The sequence below is a fragment of the Alexandromys fortis genome, unplaced genomic scaffold (assembly GCF_014885135.2).
Source record: "Alexandromys fortis isolate MF-2015 unplaced genomic scaffold, M_Fortis_MF-2015_v1.1 scaffold_4, whole genome shotgun sequence".
Classification (NCBI taxonomy): domain Eukaryota; kingdom Metazoa; phylum Chordata; class Mammalia; order Rodentia; family Cricetidae; genus Alexandromys; species Alexandromys fortis.
Window position 1 is genome coordinate 23,463,009 of NW_026067944.1, and position 22,506 is coordinate 23,485,514.

The 22,506-nt window shown below is 33.5% G+C and overlaps 1 protein-coding gene across 1 annotated transcript in view; it reads right to left on the reverse strand.

Annotated features, from left to right (window-relative positions):
• Positions 1 to 22,506, reverse strand: part of Stxbp5l (syntaxin binding protein 5L) — a 208,717-nt gene that overhangs the window by 118,360 nt on the left and 67,851 nt on the right. Inside the window, exons 6-10 of the mRNA XM_050148905.1 lie at positions 21,565 to 21,699; positions 18,323 to 18,386; positions 9,950 to 10,033; positions 5,055 to 5,178; positions 742 to 820 (exon numbers count right to left, since the gene is read on the reverse strand). Coding sequence (XP_050004862.1) covers positions 742 to 820; positions 5,055 to 5,178; positions 9,950 to 10,033; positions 18,323 to 18,386; positions 21,565 to 21,699 — 486 coding nt within the window. The remainder of the gene's footprint in view (positions 1 to 741; positions 821 to 5,054; positions 5,179 to 9,949; positions 10,034 to 18,322; positions 18,387 to 21,564; positions 21,700 to 22,506) is intronic.

Sequence of the window (22,506 nt, forward strand, 5' to 3'; positions counted from 1 at the left end):
ACTACAATGTGAGCAAGTAACTAAGATAAAGTAGGAATTTTCAATTTACAGTCTGTTTAGGGGCTGACAAAATGGCATGTCAAAATTCTTGCTGCACAAGCCTGTCTCCTGAGTTAGATCCCCAGAACCCACGCCTTATACATATGCATCATCATCATCATCATCATCATCATCATCATCATAAATAACAATAATGTTCAAGCGAGGCTTATTATGCTCATATTGGGTGGAAAATGCCATTAGTGATTATTACAAATTAAGAGGAAATGCAGAAATACTGGACATGGTATCTATAAATGTAGAATTGTATTAAATGTTATTTTATCATATAAATCATAAAATTGAGGCTTTTTCCATTATGAAAATATTCATGACTTTATAATTCCAACTAAGTGTTAGCTTTTCCAATTTCAATATGTCAGATTCTAAGCTCAGAGAGATCTGGCTATATATTTAAATGTCATAAGAAATACCAATAGATGCATAGATTAAGCTTAATAAATATTTCTATATTCTATAAATAATTCAAGAGTCCTCAATTATTAGAATATATATGATGTGAATATAAATATAATGAAGTACACTATTTGTTATTTTCAATATTCATAATTATCAAGAAAAATAAGTTATTGATTTAGAGAATTAATAATTTATAATTCCAGGGCAGTATAAGATATTATCAAAGATTGTTACTTCCATTATCCCACCCCTAACATATATTCACCAAGTACAGCCACATACCTGTTCCTGCAGGTTTTGTACTCTACTTTCAGAATCGGTTTACAAGGCTCAGACTTTCTTCCTTCTCTTTGACTTTTTCCTAATGAGAGAAAGAAATAATTAAATCTGACTTAAATTATACTGACCCATGAGAATTTTTTTAAAAAAAATTCCATTAAGAGATATAAACATGGAACAATAACAATGAAAAAATGAAATTTACAAGCCTCTGGGGTGAGTCACGTAACTTCCTGCACTACAAAAACCCCTGAACAGATTCCATTGGCAGGTGATACAAGCACGCCTGAAGCCAAAGGCTCAATAACAGTTTTAATTGTAGATACTGCTTACAGAAGAGAATAGGACAAGCACTAATTTATATTTCCATCAATGATGATTAAGTTTGGAATAATTTTATTACTTTAGTTATATTATAATGTTAAACTGGTCATTTTCATAGTAACATCAGTTTAATCTAAAGATACTGGTTTATTTTTAAAGTGCCCATATTTGGCATAAGTCTATATATTCTAATATTTTATTAAATCTATATGCTTTAGGATAATAACAAGAGACTGCCATATAATCAATGAAGTTATTTATAAAGTATTCACCTTTTGGTGCTTTGTAATCTCTAAATATGGATGTATTTCCTTATAAAATTATCACAGTTACATATGCTCATAAAATAAAGTTTAGGATGCATGATACATCCATAATGAAATATATTATTCACGACTGTGATCAACAGTCAGGAGGCTGAGGCAGGAGAGTTGAGTGTTCAAATCCATCAAAGAGTACATTAGAGTCTCTTCCCCTCCACAAGAAAAAGAAAAGAAAGAAAAAGATAAAATCTTTTAATAAAATCTATATAACTCTCAATAATTTATCTATACTAGAAGTAAACTTTCATATTACAGAAAGTCCTGTCTTAAAGCATATGATAGACTTACAAAATCATGCTTCATTTAAAAATGGTATTACAATGATTAATTTACTGTGTGGAGAGGGGGCACTTATTATAGAGGTAAGAGAACTATTAGTTCTCTTCTTTTGCGATTTGGGTCCCAAGCATTGAAATAAGGTTGTCAAGTCCCATTAATGTTCAGTCTTCAGCTCTAACAACTTACTTTTAGAAAACAGTTTCTTACTTTGATTATATCAATACTTGTCAATGGTTAAAGCATGCTTAAGTGCCATGCTGTATAAAACATTGTATAAAAATTGTCAATTTGATTTGTTGCTATTCTCTATATTCCTAGTATTATATGATATATGTCAGGGTACATAGAAGTAATTAAATTCTAATATGTTTGGAATTTATTAGATTGAACAATACAAACATAAAAATGACAGTATGATGCACCAGAAGCGAATGAGTAACAGACACAACATGCTGTAGAAGCTGTAATTAAACAGGGGCATGGATAGACCAGTTGGACTCCATAAAAGGATAAATGACAGAAAAAAGGATAAATTCTCCAGGTATAAAATAGTCAACTAGTGACAAAATATGTAACTCATTCTCAATATAAACATGGACAGCTTCCGAATTTGGGAGTAATAGGAATAAATCAACATTTCAGAACATGGGTGAAATTAACAAAAAATATTTTTGAAAATTGTATAAAATTAATTCTGGAGACAAACCAGAGCGTATCAAACCAAACAGGAGGAAAGAAAGTGAAGGACATCAAAAACTGTGAAATACCACTAGTCATTACCACCATACACACAAGTGTAATACTGAAAGGCTAGAGAAGTCATGGTAAATTGATAAAGAGAAAACCCTAGGCCAAGGTAATCCAAGCAAAAATGCTGAAAGACAGAAAAAAAATCTTAAAGGCAGAAAGAAAAGTCAAGGTGAAAATGGATGTAGGAAAAGAGCCCAAAGTAAGATTAAACGTCAATTTCAGAAACATTAACGCCCAGAGCGAGAGCAAGATAGTCCAAGTATTAGAAATGAAAACAAGAATTGTCAACTAAGAATTATGGGAGAGGAAATGGTCAGTCTGCAGTTGTCACCCAAACTCAGAGGATACAAGATGTAACTGCCTCGCCAAAAATGTACTAAGCCATGTGGCTAACACAGACAAGAATAATGGCTTAATGTGAAATGTAAGAACTAATTAATAAGAATCCTGAGCTACTTGGCCAATCAGCTTATAATTAATGTAGATTCTGTGTGAATCTTTGGGACTTAACAGCTACAGGACTGGGTGGGACAGAAACTTCAGTCAACAAATAGATCATCTATAATCTAGAATTCCTTTGCCTTCTCTATTGCCTAAAGGATGGCCTCTTATAATTATTTNTAACGCCCAGAGCGAGAGCAAGATAGTCCAAGTATTAGAAATGAAAACAAGAATTGTCAACTAAGAATTTCATGCTGGACAAAATCATCTTTCAACAATAAATTCAAATAAAAACATTTCCCCTAAAACAAAGCTGAATTTGCATCCCAGAACTATCTTAACAACAATATAGTAATAAAAGGTGTTTTTCAGAAATGGACCACAGATGGGGATTTGAACTTATAATAAAAATACTGTACAAAATTTTCATTATTTTGTATTTCTCTTGACATTATCTACTTCACCCATGTTCTTAATTTTATAATATAGAATAGTACAGAATTATGAGTTTGAGAGTTTGAGTTTTTAATTTCTGCATTTCCCATATAATTTTTAATTTCATGTTTTTGTTCTTCTGTATTGATTCGCTTAGTTAAAGATAGTGTCTATTTTCTTTCATTATATCAGTGTTTTATTTCTTTGAGAAAGGGGATGAGAAAATACATTCTACAGTATAAATATTATATCAATCCACATTATATAGCTTTATATACATGAAGTTTTACTCTTATTTCTAACAAACTTTTATACTGTATATCCTGAATAATTGATAAAAAGAAAATAAAAAGACTTTATATCCACATTATATAAGATATAAACAAAAATATTATAAAGAGGGTGAGCCATTGTTGTCAATACAAGTTAGGCAAAGCAGGTGATGTTATCAAAGAAAGGTTTTAGGAGGTGATTGCACCTAAGCTCAAAGATTAAAGAAAGGTGAAATGCTCACAATAAATGACAGAAAAGAATTCTTGGACTATTTCTAAAAGGCAAAAAGATACTGAGTGGGAAACTATAAAAAAAATCTGAGCAGTTTAATAGAAGGGAAATGTGGAACAAGAAGCAGTTAAACAGATGATGAATCAGTTGGAATTGGTCTACTTGAAATCAGTAACAAAAATATCGACAAAAATACAAAAGTTAAGACTCAGAGGTATCTTTAACAACACCAAAAGTTCTAACAAAGCTGAATCATATTCCAGAACAAGAAACAGACAAAAATATATTAAAGGTAGGTGGCAAAAAAGTTCCAAAAATTTTTTAGAACTGTTAATAGAAAAATTAAACAACCAAGGCAAGATGAGACAAAACATTTTTAAGTTGCTGCAAATAAAAGATACAAACATTTCCTGAAAACACCAGAAGGAGAAAACACCAGAAGGAGAAAACACATTCTAAATTGTAGACACAAAGTTCAAAACACTGAGGATTGCTCATTTAGAAAACATTGAAACTAGAAGATGATTGACTATCATTAAAGCAGTCGTTACATTACGTGAATTCCCACCTAGCACACTCTATGACCTGATGTTGACCATAAATCTACATCTAGCAAAATAGTCTTAGAAAGTGGAGATAAAAGATAATTTCAAATAGAAGCTTAATGAAATCATTTCACCAGACCTATGAAATGGCAGTAATATCCACAAATAAAATTATAGAGTATTTTGTCTCTTAATTATAATACATGTGACCATTTAAAAACCACAATATCTGTATATGATATACAATTATAGTATAAATGATAATGAAGATAGATAAGTAGATCTACATGGTTACAAGATGTCTATATATTAAATGAAGTTATAGTTTTAGCACTTATTGAGTAGTTAAGGAAACATTGTGATACTTACAATAAACAATAGAAAAAGATAAAGTGCCTATGAATTAAAATGTATTCCTAATAATATTTAAATTACTTGAAAGTGGAAAAGCAGAGAAAAACAAACGAGTATAGTATGAACAACAGAAAATAATAATAAGTAGACCTGAATCTAGTCATACTAGTAATTATATTTAATGTTAATGGACTAAACAGACTAACATTAAGACAGTAAAACAGAAAACCTAAAATAATAGAAGAGCTCAATGATGCGCTCTGCCAGTCTGCAACATAAAGGAAGGCAAAACTGGAGGAATTAAAGCTGTGGAGGGGCGCTACTGTAGTCTCACAGTCTCTTTTCAAAGTGTGTGTCTTACCATGTGGAACTGTGGTTTGGAAAGGGCGACTTGGGCTTTTCAGGTTCCATAAAGTCAAGCTACCATCCGAATGGCTGCACATGAATTGTTTGCCCTCATGGTGCCAATCAATTGAATGAATAGCCTGGTAAAATAACAACAACAAAAAACAAGTACAGAGGGGGAAGTAGCTATATTATGTCATCATATATTCTGAAAACAGTAATTATTTCATTTTAAAATTGTAATAATCCCTACAGTAGTGTAATTTCTTCGATAAAATAGTTTTTAAGGTAAGATCTACTGAATTAGTATTTAATATTGAATTTCTAAATCTTTGTATCTTTTGTGAATAATTTAACCATTCTGTTGAATACAATGAGACAAGTCCTAGTGGGCAAGAAAATCAAAAGGTGTATAAAATATCTCCTCCCAAGAAACAGAGTGAGGTCAATATGGGTGAATATTAATCATATCTACTGTTCAGAACATTAAGTATGTGTGCTTATACAGTTACGTAACTGAATTCTTTACATAACCAAGTGTGAAATTTTCAGTCAATATATATTATATCAGAGTTACAGCTAACTGCTGTTTTGACAAACCATTAAACAACAACAAAAAAAGATGATTCAGACCTCAATATAAGACTAAACTGAACATAAAATGCAACATGATATCCTGGGCTTGTGAGATTTTGTTTTTCTTTTCGTTTCTTCTCAGTTTAGCATAATTTCTATGCCCAGACTTTTCCCCAAACAGTCTCCAACAAAAGCATTTAGAAACATTCTTCATTGTCTTCTCTGTTTATTTCTTTTCCCTTCTGCAGGCAGTTCAAACAAAATAGCACTTCTTTTGTCAAATTTGCTGATCCTCAGTTTAAAATTCTCTGAAACTACTTGGTCAGCAGTAGAGGATGAGAGAGTGTACAGCCCCCAAGCCTCAGCCTAACCCAGTGAAATCCTACCCACTGGGGAGGAGAGAAAAAATATATAGCTACAACTATAAATGAAGTAGAATTTCAGTAAATAGGGCAATGATGAAACATTGTCTTGTTTTAGAGATCAAGACGATAAATAGTGTATAACTAAGGAGCTGGTAACTGAGCTGATAGAGGGTATTTGATTTTTTGTTTATTGAGTTACATCACATTCTTTCTATCAAAATAGGGACTTAATGGAAACCAAATATCAATAATCAATTCAAGAAGAAATAAAACAAAGAATTTAAAGGAAAAATATGAGTCATATTTTGTCAACGCTAACTTTTTCTTGAAAACAAAAGCTTAAAAACTATATAGCAAGCCGGGTGATGGTAGTGCACGCCTTTAATCCCAGCACTCGGGAGGCAGAGGCAGGCGGATCTCTGCGAGTTTGAGACCAGCCTGGTCTACAGAGCTAGTTCCAGGACAGGCTCTAAAGCCACAGAGAAACCCTGTCTCAAAAAACAAAACAAAACTATATAGCAATCTGACAAAAGGAAATATACAGTTCCCATGGAATCAAAATATTACCCTTATGCCAAATTGAAAGGTTTCTTTGAGCTTATTGAAGAAATATCAATATAAAGAAACAACCAAACCATAACTATTGTAAAATAAATCCTTGCCTTTTTATTACTTACAAAATTTCCACTCTGCATTCTAGGCTGGCCTGAAACTTACTGTGTAGCTCTAGTTGGCTTTTAACTTGAGGAACTCCTACACTGGATTGGGATAAGGCTGTGTGTCTGTACGTTTTCTCGCCCTCTACTTTTGCAGATCAAGTAGCTTCAGAGAATGTGAAACTGACTGCAGTTCAGCAGAGTTGACAGAAGAAGTGCTATTTTGTTTAAACTGCCTTTCCCGCGTGGCTGCGAGCAGAGGCATAACCTAGCTTTAACACCTAGCTGAAAGCAATTTTTTGCAGCTAATTATTTCTCAATATAATACTGGATTTCTAACAAAAATCCAATTCATCTATGACTAATCATCAAGGGACAGTTAGACAGTTCAAATAGCTTTTTGGTGCCTACAGACTAATAGGATTTTAAAATACAAAAGAGACAAGAAGAGAGTTCATATTGAGAAAGCAATTACCAGTAGAAAAATCTTGAAGGTAAGAAAAAATTATATCATTAAGAGAAAGTGAGTAACATGTCCCAGATGTGTGAACTGTTTAACAAGATGCAGTAAATTATACTTTAAAAAAAAAAGTGCCACAGCTTTAATTCTCATTTTTTTAGCCCCTGTTAACAGGGAGTCATTCAAATATCCTAATGTAGAGAATCTCATGATCTGATTAGAACTTTGAAAGATAATCTATTAATGAAGAATATACAGAAAGGTCTATGTTAAGAGACTCATAACCAGTCAAGCAATTTCACGTAGAGTACTAGGTATAGAAATGACAGAGAGGAATTGAGAGAATGGCAATAAAAATAAAGACAAAATCAAAAAGCCTATAAAAACTGATTGTTTATGATATATGAAGAAGAGCAAAATAGGATTACCATGGACATTCTAAACTAGTTTTAAAAGAAAAAAGAACATAGAAAGTGGTATGTGTAATCAAATATAAATTCTGTTCTGGTGATATGTATTTTGACGTACCTATTAAATTGCTAGACATTTAAATTTAAAAGTTTAAGAGAGGAGTAAAGGCCAGGGAGTTGTTAGTTGTAGTAAGCTTCTTGCTTACTACAGTAAGTATTATTAGTATTAGAAATGAGAGACCGTACAAATAAACATAAGTTAGAGGAGGCAACAAAAGGCAGACATAGTTTTGAGGTGGGAGGGGCTCACTACATCATTGAGCCAGCCTCTAACTAGTGGCACAACCTGACTTCCTGCCTTAGTCCCTCAAACGCCTAGTATGTCCCAGTGTTCCAGACTTGAGAATCTATAATCTAAATGAATCAGAGACGGAGAAAAGAGGCAAATAAACGAGATAGGCACAAACAAACCAAAGAAACAATTTTAAGAACGGACTTTGAAAAATTACAGCAGAGACCACTATGTGCAGTGCTGGGAAGAGTATATATGATTTATAAAACCATCTTATGAATTTATTAAAGATAGTTTCTAGTTATGACAAAGTAATAAGAAAGTTTGAAAAGTTTTTCAGCTACATAAAGCTTATAACTATCTCTATTAGAACGACATAAACTACAAATGTGTAGTATAATACCTATGTGTGTGTATGATTTACATCAATACATAAAATAATCTCTATGTATAAATTATAGACAATCATATTATATTAATTTAGAATATTTCTAATCTTTATTTAAAGTTTCAGTTTCAGAATTAATATGCTTATTTCTTAAGGTTGGAAAATTTATTTTCTACAGTTTAGGCTTAAGGAAAGCATAATTTTCAGCATTTTCCTTTTGGTTTCCTATTGATCTGGTCTTTTCCAACTCTAACAAGTTAAACCGTGTTTGTATTTTTCTCTAGCTCTTAGTCTTAAAAAAGGGAGAAATATTTATAATGTATCATTGCATTTTGTGTATTTAACAACAGCAAACAGCCAGCTCTGCTCTGTGGAGTCATTTTTCCTTATGATTCAGATGTACTGAAAGTGAATATGAAGAACATAATTAATTTGTGCTATTACTTGCATGGTTGTTTTTCACCAATTATGACCAAATTGCTCAGACACTACACAATTAACTTCTAGACTCTTTGGCAATGTAACTATCTCATATATATGGTAAAATAATAGTTTGAGAGAACCATTAAGAATTAAACTGATTTTTATAAAATAAAAATTTCTACTGAGATTTTATTTTGATTTTTAGTAATGTGTATACATACATGTGTTGAGTATGTGCACACGGGTATAGTGCCCGAGGAGAGCAGAAGAGGGAATCAGATCCATAGAGCTGGACTTACATTAGCTGTGAGCTACCAGATGTGGATGTTGGAAACACCCGTATCCTGTGCAAGAGCAGTACATGCTCTTAACCATTAAGACATTTCTCTAGCCCAATAAATATATCTTTAGGGACCAAAACTCTAAATTTTTAATTGTTTTAACAGGAAAGAAAATGTTGAGTATTCGAAGGCAACTAGAAGTCCATTGGGTGATATTTTTTATTCTTCTAATCTAAAACTGAAGTGTTCTAAAAAGAAATAGATGAGTCTGTTTTCTATTTACTTCCATGCTTCCTTAAATTATGTGACATCTATCCATATAAGAGTGGGTGCTAGCTAGGCAGAGATTTTGGGTCAGTGTTTTCCTTCTGTCTTGTCCCACCCCTACTTTACTTCTAATCTAAGGGTGGAGACGATCATCTTTGCTACCCAGCCTCAAGAAATGAGTTCCCTTTTTATCTTCTCTCAGCTGCACTGTCTTCATACAGCTTCCTCTAAATGGGAATAAAGGCCTGGAATCAAGAGTCCAGCTGAAATGTCATCTGGGAGAAACCTAATCAAGAATCAATTGTATATAATAAAATTTACCTCAAGATAGTGTCATTTATTTGTTCTTATACACAAAACAATTTCATTATTCTAAGAAGATAAATAATAAAGGGGAAAAGCTTTTCAAACTGTCTTGAACTCTTAGCCAAAGAAAACGAATTGTTTAGGAAGCCTTGACTAGTGCCTTTAGAAATGTGAAAGTCAAGAAGCAAGATGTGAGTATGGAACCTACATAAAAGAAATGAGATGAGACAAATCAAAAAAGTGTCATAAGGGAAAGAATAAATAAAAAGCCAAAACTAGGCAGTAATCTCCACAGTTGGCTGTCAAGGCAGAATTCTCATTCAAAAATAACAGTTGGAACTTATACAAGTAACAAAAGAATATTAAACACTGAGTAAGGACAGTATGGTCCCAGTGATCAAAAATATTAGTAAAGCACAAAATTTCAGAGCAGAAAAGTGGCACATAGTCCCCAAACTTTCCAAATATGTCAGCAGAAATCACTTACCTCATCATAATAAACTCTCAGTTCTGCTCTTTTAGATTTCAAGTCCCAGAATACTACAGTACCATTTTCATAACCTATCAAAAGCTGGAAAACAGTAAAACAACCATTTTCTTAATTCTGATATTAATTTTAATGGTGTTCAAATAAAAAGTTATAATACTACTATAAAGAAAAAGCATGCTACACAACACAGCCTGATTTGTCCTACCTTTTCTAGCACTTAAATATGCTTCCTACTACTTTAAAATTGTTTTTTAAAACAAAGATGCTGATACAGCAATTAACAAATAACTTCTGTTGCAATATAAACATAACCAGAGAACGCTGCCCGTTTCAAAGAATCAAGGAAACATGTAAATAAACATGATACAATATAGTTTGTGAAAATTTAAAGATAGAAAATGAAGACAAAATAATCGATGAAGTGTTATATTTAATTGGCTACTAATATAAATATATAAATATAATATAAAATAGTTTTAAATTTTGTCATATCAACTCTATTTACTTTGAGCAAATATTTTATCATATTATCACCTGAAGATGCTGGTGCCGCCCCTCATTCTGGGGATCAAATGTAGGACCTTGTACATGTCAGACAGAATCTCTGCCACTGAACTACATCCAAAGCCTTGAGTACATAGCTTAAACTAATGGCTTATAAACCTTTAGAAGTTAAAGCTTTTTAAAAATTCTCTATTAAATTAACATTAGCTAATTGTAGCCTACAATATAAATTTTACAGGGTCTAAAAGCACCCTGGAGACGAATGTCTGCTGGGGACTTTCTAAATTAGATTAGTTGACGTGAGTTGACCTGTTCTAAATGTAGATGGCAACATTCCATGGTCGCAGGCTGTGGATCCCCTAACCAGGAGAAAGCTTGCTGAGCCTAAGCGTGCATCACTCTTTCCTTCCTGACTGTGGCGATAATGTGATCTGCAGCATCATGCTTCTTATGTCTGTGTGCCTTCCATACATGATAGACTTTCCTCCAACCACAAACGAAAACCACCTAATTCCATAAGGTGCTTTGGTCAGATGTTTGTTTCAGCAATAAGGAATGTAACTACGAATACAATGGTGCTTATACTTAATATCAATATAAAGTATTTGAAAAGCAATAGTCTTTCTTTTAAAATAGAAGAATGTAACAAAATTGAAACATTATCAAAGAAATACATTTTTACTTATTCTATTCATGTTTTTATGTATATGATATTTTGCCTGCATTGTATGTAGACCACATGCATGCCTGGTTCCTGTTGAGACCAGAATTGAGCATCAGAGTCCCTGGTACTGGAGTTATAGTCAGTTGAGAGCTGCCAAGTGGGTGTTGGGACCTGAACTGAGATCATCTTCAAGAGTAACAAGTACTCTCAACCACTGACCCATTTTGCTAGCCCCTAGAGTTATTTTTAATCTAGCTATACCTTATATCCAAATGCAAAGTTAAGGAGCTACACATGATAATGTTTAAATTGATTTGACAAAAGTGTTGAACTTTCTGGTATGCCAACTTAAAGGAAATTATTTTTAAAAAATTTAAATTGAGAGTTTAGAGGGAAGAAAGGAAAAGGGAAATGTCATTGTACTAATCTCAAAATTAAAAGAAAAAAATTTAATAATGTTCAATATCCTTAGCTATCATGAAGATCAAATGAAAACCATTTTCAGATTTCATCTTAACCCAACCAGAAGGGCTAGGATAAAATAAATAAATGAATAACACCCACAAATAACAGCAAATGCTGATGTGCAATGGAGAAAGGGGAAACTGACTCACTAATGGTGGGAGAGTAGACTGGTGCAGATATATGGTGGTTCTTCAGAAAGCTGGAGATAGTCTACCGTGTCATCCAAGCATACCACCCATGGACATAAGCAAAGGACTGTACATCTTACTACAGAGATGTATATCCATGTTCATTGTTGCTCTCACAATAACTGGCAAATGGAAACAGCCTAAGTGCCCATCAACTGATGAAATGCATAATGAAATGTGACACATTAATACAATGCTATATTATTCAGCTATAAAGAAAAATAAACTTATAAAAGGACAAATGGGTACAACTGGAAAAAAAAAAACATCCTGGGTGAGATAACCCAGACCCAGAGAGATACTCTGTGAGATTAATCCTTAGGTGGCAGGGTTACCGGGGCCAAGAGCTGTTGGCTGTACAAGTCATAGCCCTAGGGGAGAACCTACCACTATTATTTTGCTAAATGGATATTGTGTAAAACCGACTCCTGAAGGCTTACTACCGACTCCTGAAGGCTTACTGCTATACCCATGGACTAATGGGTCTCTCGCCCCTCCTTAGAAAAGTTTTGTGCAGTAAATGAGAACTAAAACAGTGCTGCTACTGGTCAAGGCCAATGTGCAGAAGATAAGACTGCAGATTAGATGGGCTTAAAAACAGAGAAAGCAAGAACTTGTATGGGTAGGGAGATGGGATTGAATGTGAAGAGTTGGGGACAGTTATGAACAAAAATAATACATAAAAATTCTCAAAGTATTAACAAAAATATTTTTAAATACCACTTAATGAAATACACATAAATATTAATTGAAATTTCTACTTTTAAAAATATATATGAAAAGTTACCAATATTGCCAACAGCTAAACAATGTTAAATGGAAGGAATCTTTGTCTCACTTCTGCCCAAAGGGAAAAACAAAATCAGCATTAAGGAGGATATATTCACAGCTTTGTGTAAGTTTCACAGCTTAGGGTCCACAAAGTTCCTTTTTTCCCTTAGAGTGAGAAAAGATCATTTTCATCATGAAGGGAATTTTACTAAAGCCTCTTTTGTATCAGCTTTCTTTATGTTTTTCTTGTTTTGCTAATATGCAAAGATACTGATTTTAAAAAGTTAAACTATATCCCAAGTATAAAGAAAAACTGGTTGTGGTCTTTTGTGACTTCTCCTTCACATTTTGTTTATTTTACTGAGGTGTGGTCTTGTTATGAAGACCTGGAATTGGTGATCTGATTGATCCAGCCTCCCAAAGAGCTGGGAAGACAGGCATTAGACAATGACCTGGCTTCATTTATTGTTTCTCTGCTTTTGTTTTATTAGTTAATATCATGGATTCATGTATTGCCCTTATAGCCTAGCTGCTTTTTACAGCAATTTATACCCATACTGCCAGATGGTTAAATATTGCCACCTGGCCTCTAACAACTAGATATTCAATCCCCACAGATATTATGGAGACTGGCTCTTTGCCATCATTTCCTGCTGTCAACAAAGGCCTAAAAAAGATAGCCACTACCTACTGTTGTAAATGTGGTGCCTGCTTTTCCAGAGTATTCCTGCCTTACTAAGTAGAAACAGCACCCTTAGAGGGCTCTTGGGCAGCACTGAGGAGAGGACTTAGTTAATACTCTCCATTTTTGCTTCTTCTGAGCTGATCCCTTAATACTGCATTAGAAGGTATAGTTGGTATCTCTAGTTACCATATGTCTCTGTTGAAACAAGGCTTCAAAGGATTAGCCCTGTAAACTACTAGGGCACATGTCCTCACCAAAAGATTATATCCCAAAACATGCCCTATGTAATACACTGACTTCTATACAGCCTCCAAGTTCAAACCCTTAAAAATCATTGCTAAATGTATTCCTTTGGTGACTAACAACATTAGGTCCTCAGTTTCTTTTGTAAATATATATTCTACTTATTTTATGTATATTCTGTTTCCTTATAGAGAAAGACTTATGTATCGATGTTAGATTATAATGATATCTGAGGTGTGATTCTGGTTTTACACCTGAGTTCATGACTCCATGTATCTGTGTGAATATAATTATAGTCTCCTAAAGCAGGAAAATTATTTTCTCTAAGCAACAGTGAAAGGGATAATTTTGCTGGTCAAATGGGTTCATGAAAGTTGAGGCTGTTTCAAAGAATTACAATTTTCTCAGGGTTACCTTTATGTTTCCCTGTTGTAGGTATGATAGTTGAAAAGCATGATTTTAAAAAAGTTATATATTCATTCAAAACTTCAAATATGTAGCCTTATTTTTGAAATAAGGTCTTTTAAATGTACAATTCATTAGAGTTTTGTGACAAAATCACCCTGGACTTAGAGTGAACCCAACCATAAACACAGTGGCTGGTAACCTTCTAGATAAGGAAAAGACACAAAGAGACAGGAAAGGTAGTCATAAGAAGATAAATGCAGAAGTCGGAGTTATGCTTCAAGTCAAGCTACATGAGGCAAGAAAAGTGACCCATAGAGATGTTACAGCAGTGGTTCCAAACTACAACCCTTTAATACAGTTCTTCATACTGTAGTGACTGCCAACCATAAAATTATTTTTACTGCTACTAAATTATTGTAATTTTGCTGTTTTGAATCAATGTAAATATCTGTGTTTTATATAATGGTCTTAGGAGAGCTCTGTTAAAGGGACGATCAACCCCTAACAGGATCAAAACCCACAGGTTGGGAACCCAAGCTTTAGAGGGAACACAGTCTAACCAATATATTGATTTAAGACTTCTGGCTTTTAGAGTTTTGAAAAACTAAATATTTATTGTTTTAGGTCATTCAGTCTGTGTTCATTTGCCATAGTAACTTTAAGAAAATAATTTTTAGGAACCTGGGATAATGTTCTTTCCTAATAATGATGACACGGGCTTATCAAAAGGATAACAATTGGTTTCTTCATAAACCGTTCTTGATCCCAATTTTGGCAATGTTTTTCTGTAGGCAGAGTAAAAAAACGGCCCCATATGTCAAATAGTTTAATGTCACTCCACTTGGAATCTTCAACAAATCCTTTGACTTTATAGAGAAGAAAATCCAACTATAAATATCCCATGGAGAGCAATAATCTCAACAAACTCAAAGAGATTGCAGATGTTATGATTTATTATCTAAATATATTCTCTGGATCCCATTATTAAAGGAAAAGTGTAGAGGAAGCAAGATGACTCAAAATTATGCCAACCGTTATTTCATGGGGTGAGTCAGACGAGACACATCAATAATTATCTGGAAGGTATGGACTTGTGGCCTTGTCTCTAAATCATGACAGAACAACCCAGTTAAAGGGAAGAGCATAATTCATTCCCTGTCTCTTGTCTGACATTGGTTAAAATTGATTCTTGGGAAGTTAATATCTCTTCACTAGAGAGTCATGTTATTTGACACCTGTGACAATTTTTAGGAAAGGCAGAAGGTATACTTTATGTTGTAGAACCCTTGTGAGTCTAGAATTAGTGAGAAGGGGGTGTTGTTGCTTATAGCTAGTGAACTTCAAGAAGTAAGGCTGTAAGAAGTTTATTAACCTTTCCAAACCTAAAGTGAGACAAGCAGGGAAGTGTCAGGAGACAACACTAGAGAATCCAAAAAGATGTAGAAACACATTCAACAAAATTCAATGTCATTTACAATTTAAAACTCTCAGAATACTAGAAATAGCTGAGAATATTTTTGTTCTTTTTGTGAAGTGAGGGGTGAGTAGATGATGCCAGAATCTAGGGCCTCAACTTCCTAGCTAAAACTCTAAACCCAGGAATAAATCATTTATATCCAACAATGTCCTGGCCAACAAAACATAAGATACATATAACTCTATGTAGAAAAAGCAAAAGCTATCTATATTTGTTAGACTTTAATAAATAATTTACACCAGAGAATCTAAGAACAGATACTAAAAAACAAAACATTCAATGATGCGGCCATTTAATAAAACAGTATTTTATATACTAACAATAGTCAGCTATTATCAAAATGATTTAATGAAAATTAAGTCAGAGGCCAGCAATATGTGTTCAGCAGGTAAAGGCACCTGCAGCCAAGTTTGATAACCTGAGTTCAATTCCCAGAATTTATGAGAGAAGACAGACCCCACAAGGTGTCCTCTGACTTCACACACACCCATGGCAGATGCATGCCCCACTCCCACAAACACTAAATGTAAAAAAGTTAACTCCTAACAGCAATAAATCTAAATCAGTATATAGAATTAAGTTAACATAAAAGGATGTGAAATTTTTATGAGAAATATTTTAAAGTATGTAGTATACACATACAAATACAAATACATTATTCACATAGTTTAATGCCTCACTGCTCTGGAATTTTCTTTTAAAGTGTGCCTTAAGTGAATTATCCATTATCTGTGTATCAACATTCATTTATTTAGCTTTCAGTTAATAGACATATTATGCCTTATTCACATAAATAGTGTGGATATCTGAAGATTATCTAGGTCAAATTATTATTTTTTACTATATTCTTAATGACTTTATTGAGCTATACATTTTCTCTGCTCCCCGCCCTGCCTTTCCCCTCCCCCCTTCAACTCTCTCCCATGGTCCCCCCATGCTCCCAGATTACTCAGGAGATCATGTCTTTTTCTGCTTCCCATGTAGATTAGATCCTTGTATATCTATCTAAAACCCACTTAAGAGTGAGTGCATGTGATATTTGTCTTTCTGGGTCTGGGTTACCCCACTCAATATGATGTTCTCTAGATTCATCCATTTGCCTACAAATTTCAAGATGTCATTTTTTTCTGCTATGTAAGTCAAATTATTTAAAGCATGTGTCTTATTTAATAACACTGTTTTCTGTGCCTATATATTTGCATGTCTAATCCAAATTATGAAATAATTGGGATAGTTTTATAATATTATAATGTGTTAGTTATGTCTGCATAGCTGCATGGCCTTTTCCACTATCTAGTACTATTATTTTTAATATTTGCCAGCCTGATGAGAAAGTTGTAACATTTCCCTGACTGCCAATGAGGGTGTTTCTTCTACATCCCCGTAGAAACTACACCTGCACATGAAATAGAACTTTATTTACTTCAGAAAAAGCTTGCCTCATTTGCCTTTTAAGGATCTAGGACAATTTATTTTGAAATTTGTTTTAGAGATTATAATATAATTACATCATTTCCTCCTTCCCTTTTCTCCCTCCAAACCCTCCCATGTACCCTTTTCCTCTATTTTGAATTAATGGCCTCAGTTTTCATTAACGGTTGTTACATGCATATGGGAGTTTGTGTGTGTGTGTGTGTGTGTGTGTGCATATATCTTTATCTATATTCCTTGATACTTCTGTACAGTTTTGCACATTATGATCAACCCTTTCAGTCTGTATAATGTCACTTATGTGTGTGTTAAGGACTGACACTAGGTACTGAACAGCCAGTTGGAACGCTATTGCCGGGGAAGACTTTCTCCCACTCTCAGCTTTCCTCAACTGTAGTTCTTTTTATATGTTGGAGCTTCGCAAGCTTTCGTCAACAAGAAATAAACTCTGACAAGTAGCATTACATTCTAATTATAGATCAATTTAGATGTACCTAATATTGCTTCATCAGTTGAACTTGCCTTCCATGTTGGATCTTTGTTTGACTACACAATTCCTATCCTTCAAAAATAATTCACAAAAATGTAAACCTACAGTAAAAATATTTCATTATAATTTTTATGGTACCTATTAAGAATTATATACTTGACAAAATACCCATAAAGACAATGTTTTAGAACTCAAGCTACCAAGTATTTCATTATCAAAGGGAAATTATGAAATAATGATTTTTATAATTAATAATGTGTTAGCTACATATGCATAGCTGTGACCAAAATATCTAGGTCAATTAAAAAGAGAAAAGATTTATTATGATTTATGGTTTCAAACAGTTAGTCCTTATTAATCTTGAGGATGAGGAAGAACTGAGCTTTTCATGTCAGGGAAGACCACAAAGCAAAGAAATTGCATCTAGGAAGAGGCCAGGGGAGAAATAGACCCAAGAACTCCCTTGTGAGCTACTTCCCTACTAGACTATCTCCTACCTTTCCCACCCCACCAGGGACTGATCCATTGAGCAAGTCAGAGGCCTCATTTTCTAACCAGCCCTAGAAACTACAGCACAGAAACACTCAAAGGTGAGTTTCACTAATCCCTTGGACTTTATCCCAATGAAATGGCAAATATTTTCTATATTAATGTATACTTAAAATAAAAATTATCTAATTTGTGTTACTGGATATTAGTTATGACTTTGTTAATACCAAAGTCAAATAACAAATACATGATTAATGACAAAAATCATACTACTAAGGTAAATCATATGATATTTAGAAATAAAAACTGCTTTGTAACCTTTTCAACAATGCATATTTAAGATTCAATTTTAGTTTTAGGCAAACTAAAAACTTAAAGCATTAGTAGCAAGTATATCCATTTATTTGTTTACTTGCTCATTCATACTTTAAGTATTCTTTTTAGATACCACTGAATGCTACAAACCAATTAAGATGTTAAATCTCAAGAAAAAGTTTAAAACATCTTTTTCTAAAAACGAGGAAAGCCAAAGCAAGAATGATGCAGTGTACTTACTTTCCCTTCATCTCTTGGGCTATCACTTAAATGAACAACTGGGCCTGGATGAGTCTTGGTGGATCTGTTAAATTAATAGCAATAATTTAAAACTAGGCACCAGAGAATGACAACAAAATTAAAATTAAGCTTGAATACACTCCAGTGTTGTAGGGCGAAGCGGAATTGGCACAGTTCTACTTTACTTCTTAAGAACACAAAATCCACAAAGAGCCTTTACAAAAAGTAAGGACTATTTAAATCCTAGGAACTATTGTAAAGTGGTCAGTCATTCTAGGCTTCTCAGTGATTTCTCAAAGTGAATCAAAGGACTACATAGATTAGATACTGGGAAATTTTGTGAATGGATTCATTCACCCAATTGATAGTGTATTTTCTCATCTAAAACTGGATATAGTACCATTGACCTTATCGAAAAAATATTTTTTCAGTATGTGTGTGTATATTATAAATTTAATGGCAAAAGATAGATCACATTCAATAGTTTGAGATCATTGTTCTACTTAAAAATCAGATTTATATTCAAGAATATATTCTCAAAGAAATTAAACAAGGCTACAAAGAACGGTTTATAGAGTTTTTTAGTTCTATATATGTAATAAATACTTAAAAATTATTGTAGTGTTCTAGAAAAGATAAATGCTCCTTATAAAGAATAGTATTCTTAATTATTCTCTAATAAATAGTAAGTCAATAAACCAAAACTGCCATCTGTTATTGGATTTGGGTGGAACAACAATTGTTAAAATGTATTGCATGATAAACCAGTGAAAACAAGACGTTTCATAGAAAAATCTATAATCAAAAAGTTTGGAAACTCTAAACAATGTAAAATATTTTACCTATTAAAAATGCATAGTAAGTCTGCATGCAAATACAACCATATATTCAATTGTTTCCAATTATGACTATTGATATGTCATAAAATCATGTTAGAGGAATATATTTTGGAAATACAGGTTAGACCATATGTTAGACTCTTCCACTTAGAGCCTTACTATACAATAAAAGTGGTTTGCTTCAAAAGATTATTAAACATTAAATTGCTATTTGTAATGAAATTTTAAAGTATAAAAGTAATTATTTTATAGTATATCAAGAGTTAAGGGGAAATATTTTATGCTGCCTTTTTCCTACTTAAAGATAATGACTATTAACATGTTGGCTTATTTTTTGTCTGTTTCTCTAACATTAACTTCCAAAACCTCAGAAAGTACCACTAGCAAAACATAACTTAGAAAAAACTTTGAGATAGATATTTCTAATGTATCTTAAGGAGTAGAGAGTGATTAAAAGACAATTCAGGAAACTGGGAGTTGATATTTAAATTTATATCAATCATAGAATTAAATTCTATGGAATGCACTTTGGAAATACTAGTATAATTAAAATCATTGAGATTAGAGAAATAACTGTTACCTAAACAGATTTAAGATTCATTAAAATAGTGTTTTAATTAAAACTTCAGTGAGTAACAGAATGCATAGGAAAATGAGTCGGCATCAATCAAACTTATCTTCCTAAGGACTCAACATGTATTATAAAACTAGCAACAAATAAGTCTGTTTCTTACTAAAACATAGACTAAAAGAGGGTAATACAGAGATCTCCCTGGAGAGGAGAAATCGACAAGATCTCCTGAGTCAATTGGCAGCATGGGGGACAAGGGGGAGGATGGAAGGGGAGGGGGGAGGGGAACAAAGGGAAGGGGAAGGAGAACTTGAGGGATCTGGATGGCTGAGTTGGGGGAAGGACAGAGAGGGGGAGCAAGGAAAAAGATATCTTGATAGAGGGAGCCATTGTGAGGTTAGGGAGAAACATGGCACTTGGGAAATTCCCAAGTATCCACAGGATGACCCCAGCTAAGACCCTAAGCAATAGTGGAGAGGATGCCTGAAGTGCCCTTCCCCTGTGATCAGATCGATGACTACCTTAACTGTCATCTGTCATCATAATGTCAGATATTCATAATGTCACCATACTTCCATCTGGTAAATGATGGAAGCAATGTAGAGATCCACAGCTAAGCACTGGGCCAAGCTTCTGGAGTCCAGTTGAAGAGAGGGAGGAGCAATAACATGAACAAAGGGGTCAAGATCATGATGAGGATACCCAGAGACAGTTGACATCTAGCCAGAGCTCACTGACTCTGAACTGACTGGGCGGAGCGGGGGGGAGGCAGTTTCTGGGGCCACTGTCAGTGGGACCAGTATTTATCCCTAGTGCATGAACTGGCTTTCTGGAGCCCATTCACTATGGAGGGATACCATGCTCAGCCTAGATACTGGGTGGAGGGGAGGTTGGGGGAAGCTTGGTGCTTCCTCAGTGTGATATGACAGACTGTTGACTCGCAGTGGGAGACCGCACCCTCTCTGAGAAGTGGATAGGGGTGGGGTGGGGTGGGGTAAAGGTGGGGGGAGAAGGAGGAGGGGAAGAAGAAGGAACTGGGATTGGCATGTAAAATTAAAAATAAAAGGTTGTTTTAAAAAAAAGCTAAAAAAAAAAGACCAAAACTATGTTTATGTGTGCACTACACAAATAAATACTTGAAGTGTATAAGACTGTAGGTTTGAAATGCTTCCCATTTTACATGTGCAGTAGTTTAAATACCACTGCCAAAGCTAAAGCAGTAGTTTTGGAGAGATGGCTCAGAAGTTAAGAGACCTGCCTGCTCTTCCAAAGGACCCACATGGCAGCTCCCAACCACCTGTAACTCCAGTTCCGGGAGATCTGGTGCCCTCTTCTCTGGCCTCCACAGGCCCTGCATGCATATTGTTCACTGCCCCAACATGCAGGCAAAACACCCATACACATAAAGTAATAAAATAAAACAAAAAAGTTCAAGTTGTTCATCAAAACATGAAGGAGATTGAGTAATTGCTTCTTTTTGTTCTGAGAACTATATTCTAACAAGGCAACAGATAAACTATTATCAATAATGATGTCTATTGATTAATTTCATATAAAACAATCCATTTTCACTATGATTATGCTAATGTTAATTACAATATCATTTTATAGTGCTATTATATTTTATTATTATGGTTGATATATGTAAGCTTTTATTATTCACAGTATTTGTAATGTATAAAATACATTGATACATCTATATCTATTTTAAAATTATCTGTGGTTTTATTTTAGTTCAATTTTATTTAAGTTAATTGCATTATAATCCAAACAGGTCACATAATATATGCAATATTTTAGTCAAATAAAATGACAACCAAGTTCAAACTTACAGTTCAATTGCTTTGTTCCACATGATGACATATCCAGAAAGAATGAAAGATTCAATATTTACAATATGTGTATTTCCTCTTTCTGTTCCAACATAGAGCCATTTACTCTGGAAAGGTAGATGACAGTAAGTAATTCTGAAAGAAAGAAAATTACAATTAAAATATCTAAATTTTTCATTTGATCAATACATTTTCCTTACACCCATCACACTACATAAGTTATATTTATATATGTGATAGGAAATAATGTATCAATAAAAATAATGATAATCACTATTAAGTGTCTATTATAAGTATAAATTTACTGTGTCTAGTTTTAAATTTTTGACCAATGCACAAGTTGTAAATAATAATGGAAACAATGTGATTTTTGATACATATGTACACTGAAAATATTTAAATCCGGTTTATCATTTCTAAATTATAAAGCCATGTAAAATCTTTTCTTCCAGCATTAATAACGGTGGTACATTATTGTCCTTTACGGTCATCACACTGTAACAGTATTTCAGAGCTTCCTTCTCATATCTGACATACAGTGCCCATTAATCAACCTTCCCCAGCTTTCTCTGGCACCCTTCCTTCTTACAAAGCCTCCTCTTCTGGTACCCACCATTCTCATCACTATTTCTAAGAGATCAACTTCACTATCTGTCATTCTGAATACAGCAATGCAAATAAGAAACTAAGATCTTTTTCAGTAGCAGAAAACTGAACTTTCTTTGAAGATATTTTTATTAAACCACAAAGTACACAAACTCAAAATGAAAATGTTCTGATAATACTTATAAAACTATGACTAGGTATCTACTTTGAAAACGGAAGCATTCTACAAGGTAATTTAAAACTGTCTATTAAGATGGAGATAACTCTAAGTACTCTAGATATTATATACAAAATACAATATAAACCTGTCCTATAAATGTTTTTGTCTGTATAGAT